This window comes from Coniophora puteana, assembly GCF_000271625.1.
Source record: "Coniophora puteana RWD-64-598 SS2 unplaced genomic scaffold CONPUscaffold_1, whole genome shotgun sequence".
NCBI lineage: Eukaryota > Fungi > Basidiomycota > Agaricomycetes > Boletales > Coniophoraceae > Coniophora > Coniophora puteana.
Window position 1 is genome coordinate 3,237,624 of NW_006913053.1, and position 16,368 is coordinate 3,253,991.

Genomic DNA, 16,368 nt, shown 5'->3' on the forward strand with positions numbered 1-16,368 from the left:
TACTCCCCAACCCAATAGTTCTGTGGAAATATGCACATGTGGAACACTCAAAATTGAAGCCCTATATAAAATAATGATACAGAAACCCTAGATGCACTAATCACGAACAAATACTAAGCTACAATGAAAACGGCCCAAGCAGGTATAAGTGGCCACTTTCTCGGTCCACGGGTATATGGCCATCAGCAGGCTTTGAATCCTACAAAGATCCTAACCGAGCGGCAGGGGGTCTGGAAATCTTCCTCTGTCGCCGACTTGCGAGCTTCAATGATCGCCTTGTACAATCTTTCCTCTTCGATGAGTTCTGCCCGTGACAGAGGCTCTCTCGGAGGAACCTCCCAGCCAAGAGCCGTCAAGGAGCACCACAGCGATACTCGCGAATGCATATCTCTGTCAAGTCGAAAATCAGACTTGTGAAGAACGCCGTTGTAGGACACCTACTTTTCATATCTGTCGACCATGATGTCGAACTTATGTCGGTTTTCCTCCGCCGCAGAAAGCTCCGGATCGCCATCCCAGCCGAGTTTCATCAGTTCTGTTGGCCTGTTCTCAATCCGACTGTCCAATTCTTCCCACATGGCCTCTGTGCATGCAAGCACACTCTTATAAGACCAGTAAAGTTGCATGGCGAGGGCACGTTCACTGAGATTGTCGATCTGGTCAAGCCTTATCAAAGAATGTGATGGCGCGACTCCCGTGAGGGTGCTTTCCGCCACGGAGTTGTCCACGATATACAGAGGTTTTCTGGAGTTCGGGGACGCATCGTTCCCAGATGTTACTGTTGAAGATGCCGACGATGAAAACGACCTATCATAACTCGTTCCTGGTTGAGTGAGGGTCATTTCAGACATGACACTGGTACTGAAGAGTGTACTATCTCCCGTAGATGCAGAGTTTGATGTTGCTTCGGAGCTGGTTGAAGAAAACGAGACTGAGAATGGACGCGTCGTTAGTGGAGACTTCGAGCGGGGATTCTCAGAAGGTTCGGAATCGTTGATTAGAACCGCGCTAGGGGGCAGTGGCTGAGGGAGCGGTTGCAACGGAGGAAGCGGAGGCATGCGAAAGTGCAACACAGGAGCTGCAACAACTTGACGGAAGTTCGAAGTGAAGTGTATTGGAACGATGGCTAAAAACACAAGTCAATGATAGGGTGATTGCCATACGGATCAAGTGAAGCATACCTGTTGGTCGTAGATTTATGAATCGACTTTCAAATACTGAATAATATAAGCTTTCCAGCAACGCATGGTCATGTGGTTCTTCTGGCGAAGAAGGACGGGGGGAGGAAGGATGGCTGGGATTCGTTGGATGATGTATTGATTCAGAGCGTTTACTGCGAATCCGTAGTGGACTGGTAAACCATCTGGGTAATGTGGGGAATATTATGTCTGGTAAACATGAACACAAGGACCTCCCAAAACAGAACAAGCACAAACCGTGCTCAAGGACCTCGACGGAACCGCCTGGTCGTAGTACGCGATTAATTTCCTGGTTAAGGTCGTGCAGGTAAGAACAATGACGCATAGAAGAATTTGATGCTTACATCAAATATCATTCCCCACTATGATCAAATCATGAGCGAGACTGAACAGGAAGTACGAGGGACTAAGCACCTTGTTCTCTGGAACCCCTCGGCCAATGCTTTGTAAATGAACGTGGTCAAACTCGTCATCATCAAACGGGAGTTTATTGGTGAGGCTTAATAATGTCGTCTGTCAGTAGCCCCCAGGGTGGCCAGAAGATGTACCAACAAATTTCCATGAACCCATTCTATTCGTTTGGCAATGTCAGAGTCCAAAATACTTGTGGGTAATTGAACGTCAACTAAATCAAATCCCACCTGCAACATATCAGTAATAGTGGTCTTGAAGCAGTGATAGAATAGCACGCACGAAATAACACTCCGGCCACTCCTTCGCAGCTTCTATTACCCATGTTCCGCTCTGTGAAACGGGGTTGCGAATCAGCGCCACGTCAACCTACGAGGATTTTAAGTCGTCAATACCCCGCAGCCAAGATCAAGCGAGCGCTCTGGATATTCTCCTCTTTCTTTGAAATCGACGACTGAAGCGGAGTGCATTGATTGCTGAACGAATATTTGATCCATGCTCTCTCTAATGGTAAGACGTCAGCTACCGCTACGCGATGCAGCCATGTTATCAGGATCAAAGTAGGACTGGCCTCCACTTACAGCTCAAGAACATCCCTATCATAGCTAAGCGGGTACGGCACTTTCTCTGGGTCAAAAGCATGCAAACGGTGACCATTCTTGAAGGCAAAGTTCTTGTTACGAGGGACGCGTTTGCTTGTGGAGGGCTCAAACGTGTTCTGCGTCGACGCGGTACTCGGTCGTGGAGGGGCCATGTAAAAGGGAGCGGACGCTGCCAGGAGGAGATTGCTGCTCATTGCAACAGCTTGGCGAGACGTAACTTATGATGAATAGGCTGGGAAGCGTATATGGGAGGAAGGCTACCACCGTTCGTGCGCACGTGGGAATGCCGAGGTTCTCGCAACACTAGTAGTAGTACTCGTTTCGTATCTTCGTGATAGCCCGGTTATTAACCAGTCCCTACCAGTCCATTGACGTCGAACAGCCTCTTTCCGCTGCCCATAACTATTCTATATGCTGGACATGTCTGCGCAGTGTATCCAAATCAAGCAGTGCTCAACGCTGACGCTGTGTGAGCTTAGCACAACTTATGCCACGAACAAACCCGCAATGCTCCGTTGTCAACAGTCCGACCATCGGCACCGCCGATTGTTCACTCCGGCCAAGATAGGTGCCAGGCCGAAGCAAGTGGCGAAGGCCTTGCCTTCGCGCTCGAGAATTGAAGGGTTGGAAAATCAGACACCGGGGTCCAGGTAGGTGATTAAAGGCAGTATAGTATATTTGAGTATATTCGAGCATTGCAATAACGTTAACCTATACGAGTACATCATGTCCACAAACCCGACGCAACAAATTACCTCTCATGTAGCAACACTCTAATATCAGTTATAGCCGTAGCCTTTACGGAACATGGGTATCATCAGAGTCTTCGACTTCAGCAGCCTAGCAAACCAATCTCCGAGAGTGATGCCACCGAAAAATGAGAAGTAGGCCATCCCTCCGTTCTATAGTTTATGTTGTCAGCGTCTGAACAAGTTTGCCGACATCCAGTCACTTACCCGTCCATTCGTTACGAGTATCAGCTCTGGGCTGCCTTTGTACGATTTCAAGGCAGACGTAGAACCACCCAAAAGGCTCAGCACATTGGCAGCCACGATAGCCGCATGCGAGCCGGTTTTCGCCGCTTGCTTCTGCTCCTTCCATTCAATGATATCGCCAGCGGCAAAAACATTATCGTGGCCAGACAACTGGAGGGTAGGTTTGACTTTGACGTATCCTTGGTTATTCAAGATGTCTCCACCAAGAGATGCGATGAAATCCGTGTTCGGCCTAGGACCGCGAGCAAACAACTGCGCGTGGACTTCAGCTAGCTGTCATAGTGAACCGGGAAGCATACGTACAACAAGGTCGGCATCTGGAAGCTGTCTGCCTCCCCGTGTGGTAATCCCAGCGGCGCCTTCGGCAGGAAGTTCATCGATCGAATCGTTTAGGATAACGTTGACACCCCGCGCAGTGAGACGACTCTCCATTCCGTTTCGGAATTTATCAGAATAGATGTCACGGAAAAGCTTCTCCCCCCTCTGAATTATAGTGACTTTCTTGTCCTGCGAACATCGCATTAGAAAGAACACAAAAGATTTGTGTATAAACTTACCGGGTATGTGTCCTTCAGCTCCCCGGCGATTTCTGGCCAAGGGTGAGTACGTATAAATGAACCCAGTTAAATCAACTCTTACCTATGCCAACAGCGCCTCCTCCAACGAGCACGACGTGCTTTGCCGTGGAATACTTTGCGCGCCAACTCGCCAGGTGGTTAGGCACATCTTCTTCATCTTCAGGAATGCCTAGCGGACCATCCCATAGCGAGCCAGAAGCCAACACCAGTACCTCATAAGGGACACGTTCCCCACTCCGAAGGACAAGAACACCACCGGCTCCTGTCTCCGTTTTCTCTATGGAAGTGACAATGCCAACCTTGATTTCTCCGGGTTGTTTCTGAAATATCCGGTCAAGCTTGACAAAGGCACGGTCCTCAAGCTTTTCGGTGGTGTCGACAGTCAACCTCGCGGTGGCGACAGTGTCGACCGCGTATGAGCGAGCGTTGAGGAGTATGAGGTGATATTGGTTGTTATCGAGTTTTTTGGATAGAGCCTGCGCTATGGCTGTTCCGGCGAAGCCTGCGCCAACGATAACAACGTTTTTGCTGGCCACCATAGGGAATGTTTGGCGCGATCTAGGGGGTAGGGTAGTCGAGTATGAGGCTGATAAGTTGAGATTCGCTACCACCTGTCGGTTTAGATTTTATACTCTATAGCGGGTTGATTGGGACATGGCGCCATGCATCACGACGACAAGACACTTCAATGCTCGCCCTATGCGGACAGATCTTCAGATAGACTCGCTCTACAAGCAAGTGCATGATTGCTCAGCATGTTTGCCGGTTGACAGATGAGAGGGCACTGCTTCCAGAAAGCCGGAGATGCACGCAAACGATTTGACAGTGTTCCTTGGACATTTGCCGACACACCGTGCAAGATGGGGAAAGATGCCAGCGACCCAGCGACGCGATCGGGCAATATCACACAGATCACTCAGCATTGCTGGGAAAGGACCGGCGGATAGCGTCAGCATGACTGCATTTGGCGCCGAGGCACTCCTGAGCTTGAGTCGCACATCACCAAGGCAGATTCCGACGCCGGAGTTCGTCTATCTAGCTATAGATCTGTGCGTACTATCCGATTCCATCTGAAACAAGCTGTCTGGCCATTTGCTGGTCATCGTTCGCAATGCGTCGCTCAGGAAAACAGCGTAAGGCAGAGCTACAGCACAAACGAGCAGTCAAGCGCGGCGATGCACCACCAGATCCAAAGCCAACTGGCAATGCCAAACGACGCAGAAGGCGTCCGCCTCCAATGGCCGGACACACTCAACAAACGCGTGACATCAGCGACCTTGCAGCTCAGTCTGCACGCAAGCTCCAATCAGCCTTTCTCAGGCTGGACCCACAGTTCTTGCAGTTAACCAAACAACTTGCATCTGAAATTCCCCTTGTCAGGCCTCTGCCAGTAACTGCGAGCCAACTTGCTCCAGACGACATACCTCTCACTAACTCAGCCGATGGCCTAGAAGAGCTGACCGTTCCCAAAAGGCCCAAGTGGAGGTATGATATGACAAAGGTAGAAGTTGAGGCAAACGAGGAAGGATTGTTTCGCAGGTGGCTCGCGAAGACGGACTCGGCGGTCCACGCATGGCATGCCGCTCCTGCGTCACACAATGATGCATCCCAAGAGGTGGTGGCACACATGCCTAGAGCTCCATCCCACTTCGAACGTAATCTGGAGGTGTGGAGGCAACTGTGCGTGGTTTTGCATCTCCTGAAAGATCAGCCATGAAACGAAAGCTGACCATGTCAATTGCAGATGGCGTGTCACAGAAATATCTGAGATCATGCTGTGTCTATTGGATTCTCGGTGTCCCCTCGTGCATCTCCCTCCCTCCTTGGCAACATATCTCGCTTCGCAAAACTCAAAATACATCCTTGTCCTCACCAAAGTTGACATTGCCGGGCCTGTGTGTGTGGCTGCCTGGATCTCGTATCTTGAATCGCAGCACCCCGGTGTTCGCATAATCCAAGTCGAGTCCTACACAGAACAAGCGACCGCCCAAGGACATGCAATATCTCGAGCACATATTCCCTTTCCGTTCCGAGAACACCTCATACATGCACTTCGTGAGGCACACAACGAGTTGCTCGAACCGCCAGAGCGTGTACGAGCTGATCCGTCGAAAAAATCAAGATGGAGACCTTCCGTAAAGAGAAGCGTTGATTGGGAAGCTGTTCTGAGAGCGAGTGGTGACAAGGTTGGCTTGACTGTCGGTGGAGCCACCGCTCCCCAGCCAACAGACGGGGAGGGGAACAACGATGGCGGTGAAACTCCGTCCGAACCTGAGTTTCTTACCATTGGCCTCATCGGCAAGTTGCTTCGATCAAGGTCTTCAGAGGGTCCTGACTTTTGTGTAGGTCAGCCCAACGTTGGTAAATCATCTTTACTCAACGCCTTGTTTGGAGCCTCCAAAGTACGAGCCTCTAGAACGCCAGGAAAGGTTTGGAGGGTGCATCTCCAGAGAAATATAGAGCCTCACTCCTTGAGTCGCGTAGACAAAACACTATCAGACCTTGTTCTGGACGCCGGACGTTAGGTTGGTCGATTGCCCTGGACTCGTGCTCCCGGCCTACGTCGAGATGGATATGCAGGTAAGTGCACGCTTTTGCGTTACACTAGCATTAAGCGTTTTCCTCGTACTTACCTCGCACTTCATGAAAGGTTCTCTGCGGGACCTTACCCATTTCAAGGGTTTCAGCTATCCCATATTGTGTTCATCAGATAGCGCAGCGGATGCCTCTTGAGCGCATGTTCAACTTAACACACCCATCCTTTACCGAATCAGACACAGTAGACAAAAGGACATGGCGAGCAGGCATGAAGGCAAGCAACCGTAGACCAAGATCATCTGTTTGGACGGCTACAGATATCATGACTGCGTACGCCTTAGCCAAAGGATGGGTCACTGCGAAGGCAGGACGCCCCGACGTGAACAGGGCTGGTAACGCTAGTGAGTGCTATATCGGTCTGGTTTCTTATACTGGTCGATAGCTGACTGTACAAGTCTTGAGAATTGTCGCGGAGGGTCGAATTCCCTGGGCATTTTGGCCTCCCGATGTCAAGAATCCCAATGAAGAGGATAATGGGGCGGGAATATGGAGATCAAAGCAAAGTCAGGAACATGAGCTAGATATCATGAGCTTCGACGATTCTGGAAGTGACCTAGGCACGAACGAAGGAGAGGGTAGTGAAGAGGACTCGGATTCATCAGCCGAGAACGGCTCACATGGTTCTCGAGCGGAATTGGACGACGAGAGTGACGGTGAAGAGAATCCAGAAGAGAACGCACCCATAATTGGTAGTTCCAGCCGATTTTCAGCGCTCTCAATCGACGAGTAGATTACAAGCAGGAGTCAGAGGCGTAAGACCGACGCGTTTACGACGCGTCGCGTGGGACACTTTGGTTATATCAAAACGTTGAACGCATGACTACAGGCGTCGCTTGTCTTGCGGTGTTGTGGATACCGTAAGCCGCTTTTCAGGATACCCTATGATCTGAGGCTCGACGACATACTACAGAAGCACTTTGGACTCTGCTGTCGCATCGCTCGTGGCCATGGATGCAACATACAATATTGCGAAGTCAGCAGTTCGACCTCTCGTTGGACAAAGGTGTGACATTGCCGGCGTGGACAAGAATGAACCTCTCGCCGATGCCACTCCTTCTCATCCGTCAAAGCCATATACCCCTCATGACGCTCTACTTAGTGGTTTATATCGGCCAACTTCCCCGGGTACGCCTAAAGACGTGCCTCCAGGGCTTGCGCCGGGTGATGGCAATCCCAGCATGGTTGACACATCTCTATACACCGACTCTTTGCTTCCGGGCTGTACCAACAATGCTCATGATCCAGCAATTAACCAACGTCCCGGTCCTGGCGAGTTCGTGCATGCTCAAATGCTCCGTATCTGGTTCTCTGACGTCGTGTTCATGATCGACCTGATAGTGAACTGTGGTCGCAACTGTCTCACATTCTCGAGCTTCAAAGCGAGATCGCTGGCATGCACGTCGACCTCGAAGGTGTAGGTCTGCGTGCAGGACAGAAGAATGGTGCGAGCATGCAGGATCGTAGTACGAATAAACGTCGCGGCACGAAAGAGACTCACCAGCCCAGGCCCATGACTGAGGATGACGATGACGGCGAGGACGAAGACGAAGACAACGCTGCTGTTGATCCTGACGATGATTCCAACGGCAGTGGCGGAAAGAGGGCGCGAGAGGAGGAGTTTGCGAAGCTTTCAGAACGATTTACCGAACGCAAGCACGCAATCGACGCCATCATGGGGAAGGTCGGTCCTCATCTCCTTCATATGAACCAGACGGTGCTGACAAGCCTGCAATGCAGTTGGATGATCTCTCACTGGCTCTCAATAGCTTCCATGCGCTCCCTACGCCTACTATCGGCCTGTCTTCGCGTTCGAATACTGTATCATCCGAAACCTCCGTTCTCCCCTCACCTCCTCTAGCGCGCCGTGAACACAACATCGTTGACCCATTACCGGCCTTATCACTGTCGACAAACCTTGCTCCAGCAGGCAATGTATCACATTTTGTGTCCGAAAGGAGGGAAGGTCTTATAGGCACAGATGTTACTCCGAAATTAGTTGACAGCCCTCTGAGTATGCGTACCGAGCATTAGCGTAATCATGCATGCTCATATTTTAGATTGGAAATGGTTGCGGTTGATATCGATTAGTATTCGTTACGGCTTGTCGTCGGCAAGTAGTGCATAACAGTAAGTAGCGATGTAGTGGCCCATCTCCCCTAATAATGATACATAGAAAATCCCAAATGAAAGAGAAATGGCTACGTCCCTGTGGTGAGTACATGTAATGACAATGCGGGACAAGCAATTCTTACTGCTTCTAACCACCTAAGGCGGCAAGAGCAGCACGCAGTTCTCGTCGAGCCTGTTCAGCATCTTCATAGTCGAGAGACGATATAGCAAAACGACAATGCTTCTGAGCCTTCGCGATGATCGCCGGTGTAAGGGAAAATCCCACCGGAGACTCAACTTCTGGTAATGAGGTCTGAGGCGGACTTGGATGCATATTATCCGGTCGCCGGAGGGACTGACGAGGTGATGGTGGGGAAGGAGCAGATGGAGGTGGCAAAGGCGGGCCTTCTGGCAAACCGCCCCGTACTGAGGGCGACTTCTTGGGAGAGGACGTTGAAGTGGAGGGGGACGCCAAAGGTAGCGGAGGAGCCGTAGGGACCACCACGTCAGGGCGATCGTTCAGGCTGGAGAACGCTGGGACATTCGCGACGTGTCCGTTGGGTGCTATACCAGCAGTAGGGGAATAGCGTCCCTCACGAGGCGACCCGCTGGTTCCCGCGTCTGTACCTTCCATCTCCCAGCTGATACGGGCTTTATGGCTGCTAGGTTTCTGGCGAGTGCCATTGCTTGGCATATCGATCTCGTTTGTCGGTGCTCCCAGCTGCGGAGGCTGAGCACCATCGTATCCAGGCGTGGCGGCAGTGCTCCACCGCCCAGGGCTAATTGCCGCATCGTCTCCCGTGCTGGGGGCCATCGGGTGTAGCGAGGGAGGTATGTGGGGCTGATTGGCCTTGGTGATATCACCTGGAGTCATCTGAGGCGGGGGTGTGATTCGCTTCGGTGAGACTCCGGGAGAAGTGCGGGGAGGGGTACGCGGGGAAGCAGCGGAAGGATCTGTCGGCATGGATGCTACGATCACGTCGACTTCGGGCCACTCAGCAGGTGGAAATGTTACGATAGGGTCGGTTCGAGATCCAGGAGGACCAGGGGCTGGTTTACGACCCTCCCTGAACGCTTTTGCGATGTCTGCAGCCTTCCACTTGGCATACTTGATCTTTCCTTCGACCTAGGCACCTATCAATATGGATGCCCTCACTAGTCAAAGTAGTAGACTTACTGCTTCAGATTGGTCAGCCTTTGGGAACACCTTGAGAAGCTCGAAGAAGTTTGCAGCAGCCAGAAACTTCTTGGCTGTTGATCGCGTTGCCGTGCCATCTCGGTCTTCATCATCAGCCATGCGGAAGACCTTAAGGGCAAAGTTCTCGACGTATGCGATGCTCGCCGCCTCGACGTCAACAGCGTCATTGGGTCCTATATCTGCTTTGAGCTTTTCAAGCGCACCCAGGAGTTCGAAGAGTAAGTTGCGAGACGCGTTGTCTTTCGCCTTCAGTGAGATGCCTATCTGAGCTGCGCAATACGCACCTGTGGGCAGTTGAAGTTTGATTGAACCATAACGAAGATTGGCTGAACCGCTTACACCAGTAGGAGATCACAGGTTCCTTCCGAACAAGTTCATCTGCTCGTTGGAGGAAAGGAGATATCGCCTTGAGTTCAGGAGTAACAGGCGGCAGGCCAAGCGGAGGCATATGGACGATGAGAATCTACGCAAAGATTCAGAATGTAGCGTGGATAGCTGCTTCCAAGTCCGCGGGTAGCACTCCTGTGTAAGTTGCGGTTGTTTATATAAGTAGGGCGCCTGTAGCTAGCGTCCCTGACGATAGCAGGTAGCTGTAATTTGGACACTTTCGGGATATGGTCCGTAACCACAGGTCTTGTGCACCCAGATACCTGCACCTCTGCAGTGCCCCTGTGTATATGTATTGCTGTGAAGCGGAGAGGCCTCATGTTTGCAGTGAGGACGAGCTTGTTCCCTTTGCCGCAAAACAGAGGTGGAACGACGCCAGTGTTTGCTGGCGCTGCGCAACTTATCGTCTTGATACATATGTAGACGAGAAGCAAGCCGAATTGTGGACGACTGACGTTGAAGGTTCCAGTGCGCTCCTCATCACCATCAAACTCTAACGACCACTATCTTCCACCCCAGGTGCCACCATCTTAATATCGTATACTTGTAGCGTCGACGTCGCGTACGCATGGCAGATAATGGCAAACGGGAGGAGCATCAAACGCCGCCTCCACTGGGGCCGTGAGGCTTTCAAGTTTTTCTATTTCAAACCCCACACGCCTCATGGCCTTGTGGAACTCCCGATTGACACTAAGCATTCTGGCCACCCCGGGCGAGTTTGAACTCAGTATCGCAGCGGGGCATAGTGGCCGAAGTACTGCCGAAGTGCCTTACTCATAACCGTTCAAAGCAACCCAGGTGCCATCGAAGTCAGAAGTGGCCTTGGTGAGCACGCCACTTTCTCATCGTCTATGAATGCTGTCAAACCAAACGTTGATTCTAAGTTCTTTCAGTAACGAGTATAGCACACTGGCACCGTAAGTGCTCGTCCCACGAGTTCATGATATCTTGAGTCATATCTCACTGCGCAACATAGCATGCATACATATGGAGAACAGGGCAGAAAACAATCGCGCGATTGACATGTCCACGGACTCATGATCATGTTTTTCTCCTGGCCAATCAGCTGCTACCGTCGTTAGCACTCTGGATAACTACCCTTATACGCACCCCTCTATCTCAGTGCAAACTGGGCTAAAGACCACCGCTGCGTAATGGCAATGTGGTCCGATTCATAATCATGGACTCGGCGATGGGATTGAGCGGGTGGAAACATCTCATTTTATCTCCTGCTCCTGACTTCGACCTTCGGCCTTGGACGCAAGATCGTGGCTCCTACCGCCTATGACACAACACACATCCCAAGGGCTAGGTATCAACATGCCAGTCTCTAATCTACCAGTCCCACATCCAGATTCGCTAAAGCCATCTACCTTGAAAGGCATACTCAAGAATGGTGAAGCGCCCTCGCATCTTAGCGCTCGCTTTGCGGATGAAGTTTCCTATAATGATTCCCTCCCTGCCCTGCGATCTATGACTGGTATGAACGGACTTCTACAAGCTGAAAAGGGCGCATCTATGGTGAAAAAGGATGTCTTCGGAGAACCTGGGACCTCTGGCTTTCAGCTTGGCCAGAGCATAGAGCCCACGTGTGTTTCCCCTGACAGTGAATCTCAGATGCAGATCTGTCCTCGTACAGCGCTCTCTGACACAAGCAGTGACTCTCTTCTGGATTTCCCTCGTAGCCCCAACCAAAGTTCTGCTGGTCTCTGTTCTCTCCTTGGCGGTGCTGGGGCACATCTAAAGCCTGGGTCTGCGATAAATACTGGGTCAGCGCATAACGGCTTTCACTTGACCTCGGCATACAGTGCTCCGATGACTTTGGAAAAGGCAAAGCCACGGCCACGGATCGACTTGGATATCGAGCTTGAAAGCGAAGTCTGCGTCCAAGGCGCCCACCTGAGAGGAACTATCAAGCTGCAAGTTCCCAAGTGCATCAAGAAAGAAGTCCCACTTTTGCTCTCGCAAGCCAGAGTCCATGTCGTTGGATTCGAGTGCACTTCTTCAGTCGATAATATATTCATATTTTACCAGTGCCGGGCACCGCTGTCGGAACTCTCAGGCTCTTTTGATGAATTGTTCGATTCTGCCGCCGGACCTCTGGGATGGAAACAAGCGAGAGAAGGGAAATTCGACATCCCCTTTGCTATACTTTTACCTGAAGATGGTAGTTGTGGCGTACCAAAAGGGAAAATCAGTTTCAACGCTGGGGTGTCTGTACGGTACATCACTATGATGTAAGGCTACTCTTTCCTCTTGCTAAATATTTGACGCGATACCTGTTCCTAGTTCAATCATGACTCAAGATCCTTTGGATGGCAAGCGGTCCATAGCCCACTTTTACCGAGACTGCGAAGTGTGGCCATGCTTCAACATAACCACTATCTTGAGTCCGTCGTCACGCCCTTTGGTCGCAGAGACAAACAAGAATGTCTTCATGGGTGGCCAAGGAAGACTTCGACTCAGCGCTAGGCTGCATCGACTATACTGGGTCTCAGGTCAGCGCTGCACTGTCCATCTCTGCGTATCAAACGGGACCAAGAAAGCCATCAAATCTGCTGCGATTGCCCTCGTACGGACATCAACCATCTTTCGTCCGCACGAGAATCGTACCACCGGTGCGAGGCTGGACCCTGATGAATGCCAGACATCTACTGTTACCAAGTCTTTGACAGAGAGCACCCTCGAGGTGGGACATCAGAGTTCGCGAGGCCACGCGAGCGCTAAAGGATGGTGGATGGGCGTTGACGGTGGTCAAAGTATGGAATTCGCACATTTTATTATCATTCCCGTGAGTAACCCTTCTTAAGGATATGGGACTGACTGAAGCCGTCTTTTTAGCCCGACGAGTTATCGATACGACGTACTCGTCTCTTGGAAGTCGAGTATATGCTTCGCATTAGCGTATCCACCGGTTCTTTGGCCTCAGATGTGCATGTGGTTTTGCCCATTAGAATCGTCAATCTCGTGTCCCTAGATCCACCCCCTATTGATCAACTAGCGTTTGCTCCTTCGCAGCCGGAACCGGTGGTTTGTAGTTCCTTCAAGCGTCAATCCTGGTATCGAAAGTCACAAATACCTCAACCTTCAGTTGGTATCAACGAAACTATTCCTGGGATGAAATATTCCGCTCCAGACATGGAGGCCCAACAAATTGCTGTATCCGACGCAGACTTTGTCCCTCATCCGGATCAATTCAGTCTCGATGTCAGCGCAGATTCGGTGTCGATGTACCTGCCATCAGACAGTAACTCTATGACGGCCCATGAAAAGGATGGCGAGGTTGTACGACATTCTTTGGACCTGAAAGCAGGCTATGCCTCCGCGTCTCAAACTAGTCAACCGTCGACGGATGGACCGACTTCGCTCTCACCTATGCAACTCCGAAACGATGGCCATAATCGAGGAGAACAGCCTCTCTCGGCTTTTGGTCAGAGAGTTAGGGATAAGCTTCAGGCCTCACTTGCGGAACCGGAGGCCGCGTTCCCTCTTGACGATCGCGCTGCGGCACCTTCTCACCAGCTTTTGGAGCAGGATCATATTGGTGCAGATGACTATAAGATGGCCTTCGGTCGCGACGATAAACACTTTCCTTGCACTATCACCATTGCTTCACCGAGAAGCCCGAGACGACTTGCTGGGGGGAAGGCGCGTCAATCAGTAAGGGAGAGGGCTTTAGAATTCGAGAAAAAGATTAATTTCATTAATTAGTAGTATCTCGTAATTGGTTCTAATCGTTTTCAAAGGCGACGTTGACTGCGTATGCTTACTCCGTCCGCTTCGCGGTTGCTTGAAGAGTTGAAGTGATCCGAAAACTTGGCGCTAATCGAGGACCACGTGACAGACGCGACAATTTCGGTGCTGTTTTGGCGCGTTTGCGTTTAGCTTTGTGTCCTCAACTATGACCAGTGTACAACCAAACGTCCGACCGACCACCTCCTACTATCGAACTGGGCAATGGTCTGGACCCAACGTCACGGACGATTACGAACGTGCGTCCACAGGATAATTGAAGTACTCACTGAATCTCATGAACACATTGGCCAGGGTGGTACACGGAGGCCAATGCAAGCAACAGAATGGTTCTTGCACTCCGTTCAACAATTCATCATGAAATCGGATGGGCTCTGGATCGCCTACACAGGCTTTGCGAGAACGAACAGTTCATGCTCAGGAGTATACCTGGGCTTACCGACGCGCTGTTCGAATGGCCAGAGTGGTTTGCCCTGGGTGGCTACAAAGAGGCAGAAGCTGTGAGTTTGTTTTCCTCGCCCCCTCTGGTCGACCGGAAACGGCGTCATGCCCTTGAATCCCTCCTTATCATTCGCAATATGGCCGCAAACGAACCGAATGTCCAAGATCTCGCTTCACACCCTCGAACATTACCATTAATAACCAATGCACTCCAAAATCTCAACCCCGAGAATGAGTCGAACGTGGAATTTCTTCTGAACTCTATGGATCTTCTTCAAGCAGTCTTTCCTTGGATGGTGCTGCCTTCACAAAGTACGAAACCCAGCTTTCTTGCACCACTGCAGGCTATTGCAGCGCACTCGATGAACAGATCACTCATCATTGCCTCTATGGTGTTAATTGGAATGATGTTCTACAATCATCACGTTGTTCCATACTTGGATTCCAGTACTCTCGCTCTGGATGCAGCTGTGCGATACTTGCCTTTGTTCGCAGACAAACCACTGGTTGACGCTTGTGTGAACTATTTGTATGCACATCTATCACAACCATCCTTGGCGAAGGCGTTCTTGCTTCACCCTTCTATGCCTAGCACGCTCAGGATACTTATCAGCATCGTACTTGCCGAGCAATCGGAGGAAACCGTTTCTCTGGACGTTACGGGCCCTGTACGAACAGTTCCTGCGAGTAAAGGTGCAACATCAAATCATGACCTTTCAAAGGAGGAATTTGATCGTCTGTTGACACTTCCTGAACCTAACCGGTGCTACGAATGGTGCGCAATCCGCTTTCATGAACGTGTCTACATGTTGATGCCCCGCGTTAGGATGAAAACAATGTTTATCAGCGATACTACAAGCGAACTTACCCAGGTAGACTTCTGGAACCTCTACCGAGATGCATTTGGACCATCCGCCGAGCGCCACCCAATGCTTGCGGCTTCAGATGTGATAAAGAACGTAAACCTCGTCTTCCCCCAAGCCCAGGCAATGGTACTGCAAGGACCCCCTCAGCGGTTCGTAGTAAGAGGTGTCGCTCGCCGACAAGACACATCAGACGTCCGCGGATACAAATGCTCATGGAACCAATCTCAGTGTGAGGAACAGCCCTTTGAAAACATCGGAGAGCTCTACGAGCACCTCCTTAGCCACATCGCCGATAACGAAGAACCGACTATGTCTTGCTCATGGTCCTCTTGTTCTGCACCGCCTTTATCCAGAGTCCATCTTCGCTCGCATGTCCTCACGCATATCCCAGCCAGCCAGCCAGCCGTCAAAGATGCGTCTCAGGATGATACTGTTACACTCTCTTCCCCAGGCGAGGTATATCCCTTAGCGGAGCCAACGAAACGGCCTCCTCCACCTTTGCGAAAGACATACATCACTTACGCTCGCCCGATTGTTGACCCTCCTTCGACGTCTCTTACTGCTTTACTGTGTGCGCGAGTAATCTATCGGGTATCATTCGTGTCAACCGACGAGGCGCCAAAAGCTGATGCAGACCACTTTGGCTTCCCGGGCATTGTGCCTGAAGACGAGGAGGAGGAGGAGCAAGACTTGTCTATGATCTGTGGGACTGACGGGGACGGGGAAAGAAGGGGAAGAAAGGCGATCATAAATATCAGAGGAATGTTAGAAGGTGTTCGGATACGAAACGAGATCCTCATGGGCTGGATCATCGATATGCTTGAAGCTGGGTCTTTTCACGACGTGCTGTAGTGTTGTTATCGGCAAGTTATTTCCTATACGGCATAAACGCAGGTATCTAGACGCTGGCTATAGTACTACGTGTGGCCTATCATAACTGAAGATCAATCCCACTCTCGTTATCAGAGAGATGGGAATAGCGGCCGCGCTCCGTGCACTCTACTAGTAGTAGTGTGTAATCGCATCGCAATAGGTCGTCCTGTTCCGTAGGCAAGCGCCCGTGCCAACCTGCGTCAAGACGTGGCTTAGACCTGGGCCCGAGTACTTGATTTTCGAGTTACAGAGCGCTGGTGACATCTCCGGCGACTAGCCTCAGAAACTGACAGATCTGATACTCGGTGTACGTACTCGGGAACAAGGTGTAAGCCAAAGGCGCGGGGGGCATCCCTAA

General features: G+C 51.1%; 6 protein-coding genes across 6 annotated transcripts; 3 read left to right on the top strand and 3 right to left on the bottom strand.

Moving 5' to 3' along the window:
* Positions 1–182: 182 nt before the first annotated feature.
* Positions 183–2,364, bottom strand: CONPUDRAFT_45651 (uncharacterized protein; the record flags this gene model as incomplete). The annotated part of the gene is made up of 10 exons (XM_007764345.1): positions 183–390; positions 442–1,126; positions 1,182–1,388; positions 1,437–1,488; positions 1,544–1,561; positions 1,614–1,698; positions 1,752–1,840; positions 1,893–1,943; positions 2,006–2,114; positions 2,192–2,364. 10 exons carry the CDS (start codon positions 2,362–2,364, stop codon positions 183–185), a joined length of 1,677 nt encoding a protein of 558 aa, XP_007762535.1.
* Positions 2,365–2,875: 511 nt separating this feature from the next.
* On the bottom strand, positions 2,876–4,643 carry CONPUDRAFT_96199 (FAD/NAD(P)-binding domain-containing protein). Its single transcript, XM_007765456.1, has 5 exons — positions 3,847–4,643; positions 3,765–3,796; positions 3,511–3,714; positions 3,169–3,459; positions 2,876–3,114 (listed from the first exon to the last, which is right to left on the bottom strand). The coding sequence occupies exons 1-5, from the start codon at positions 4,322–4,324 to the stop codon at positions 2,992–2,994; spliced, it is 1,128 nt and encodes a 375-aa protein (XP_007763646.1). The 5' UTR covers positions 4,325–4,643; the 3' UTR covers positions 2,876–2,991.
* A 142-nt stretch (positions 4,644–4,785) lies between these two features.
* CONPUDRAFT_134348 (P-loop containing nucleoside triphosphate hydrolase protein) lies at positions 4,786–7,199 on the top strand. Its single transcript, XM_007765457.1, has 6 exons — positions 4,786–5,465; positions 5,530–6,083; positions 6,132–6,214; positions 6,270–6,365; positions 6,436–6,724; positions 6,779–7,199. The coding sequence occupies exons 1-6, from the start codon at positions 4,897–4,899 to the stop codon at positions 7,111–7,113; spliced, it is 1,926 nt and encodes a 641-aa protein (XP_007763647.1). The 5' UTR covers positions 4,786–4,896; the 3' UTR covers positions 7,114–7,199.
* A 114-nt stretch (positions 7,200–7,313) lies between these two features.
* Positions 7,314–10,138, bottom strand: CONPUDRAFT_116034 (DUF605-domain-containing protein; the record flags this gene model as incomplete). Its single annotated transcript, XM_007765458.1, has 5 exons — positions 7,314–7,656; positions 7,722–8,064; positions 8,121–9,618; positions 9,670–9,974; positions 10,030–10,138. 3 exons carry the CDS (start codon positions 10,136–10,138, stop codon positions 8,641–8,643), a joined length of 1,392 nt encoding a protein of 463 aa, XP_007763648.1. The 3' UTR covers positions 7,314–7,656; positions 7,722–8,064; positions 8,121–8,640.
* Positions 10,139–11,564: 1,426 nt separating this feature from the next.
* On the top strand, positions 11,565–12,866 carry CONPUDRAFT_116036 (uncharacterized protein; the record flags this gene model as incomplete). The annotated part of the gene is made up of 2 exons (XM_007765459.1): positions 11,565–12,314; positions 12,367–12,866. Coding segments are annotated over exons 1-2 (1,218 nt in total), but the record flags the coding sequence as incomplete, so codon positions are not given.
* A 1,133-nt stretch (positions 12,867–13,999) lies between these two features.
* On the top strand, positions 14,000–15,989 carry CONPUDRAFT_116039 (uncharacterized protein; the record flags this gene model as incomplete). Its single annotated transcript, XM_007765460.1, has 3 exons — positions 14,000–14,069; positions 14,125–15,046; positions 15,098–15,989. Exons 2-3 carry the CDS (start codon positions 14,157–14,159, stop codon positions 15,987–15,989), a joined length of 1,782 nt encoding a protein of 593 aa, XP_007763650.1. The 5' UTR covers positions 14,000–14,069; positions 14,125–14,156.
* Between the last annotated feature and the right edge of the window lie 379 nt (positions 15,990–16,368).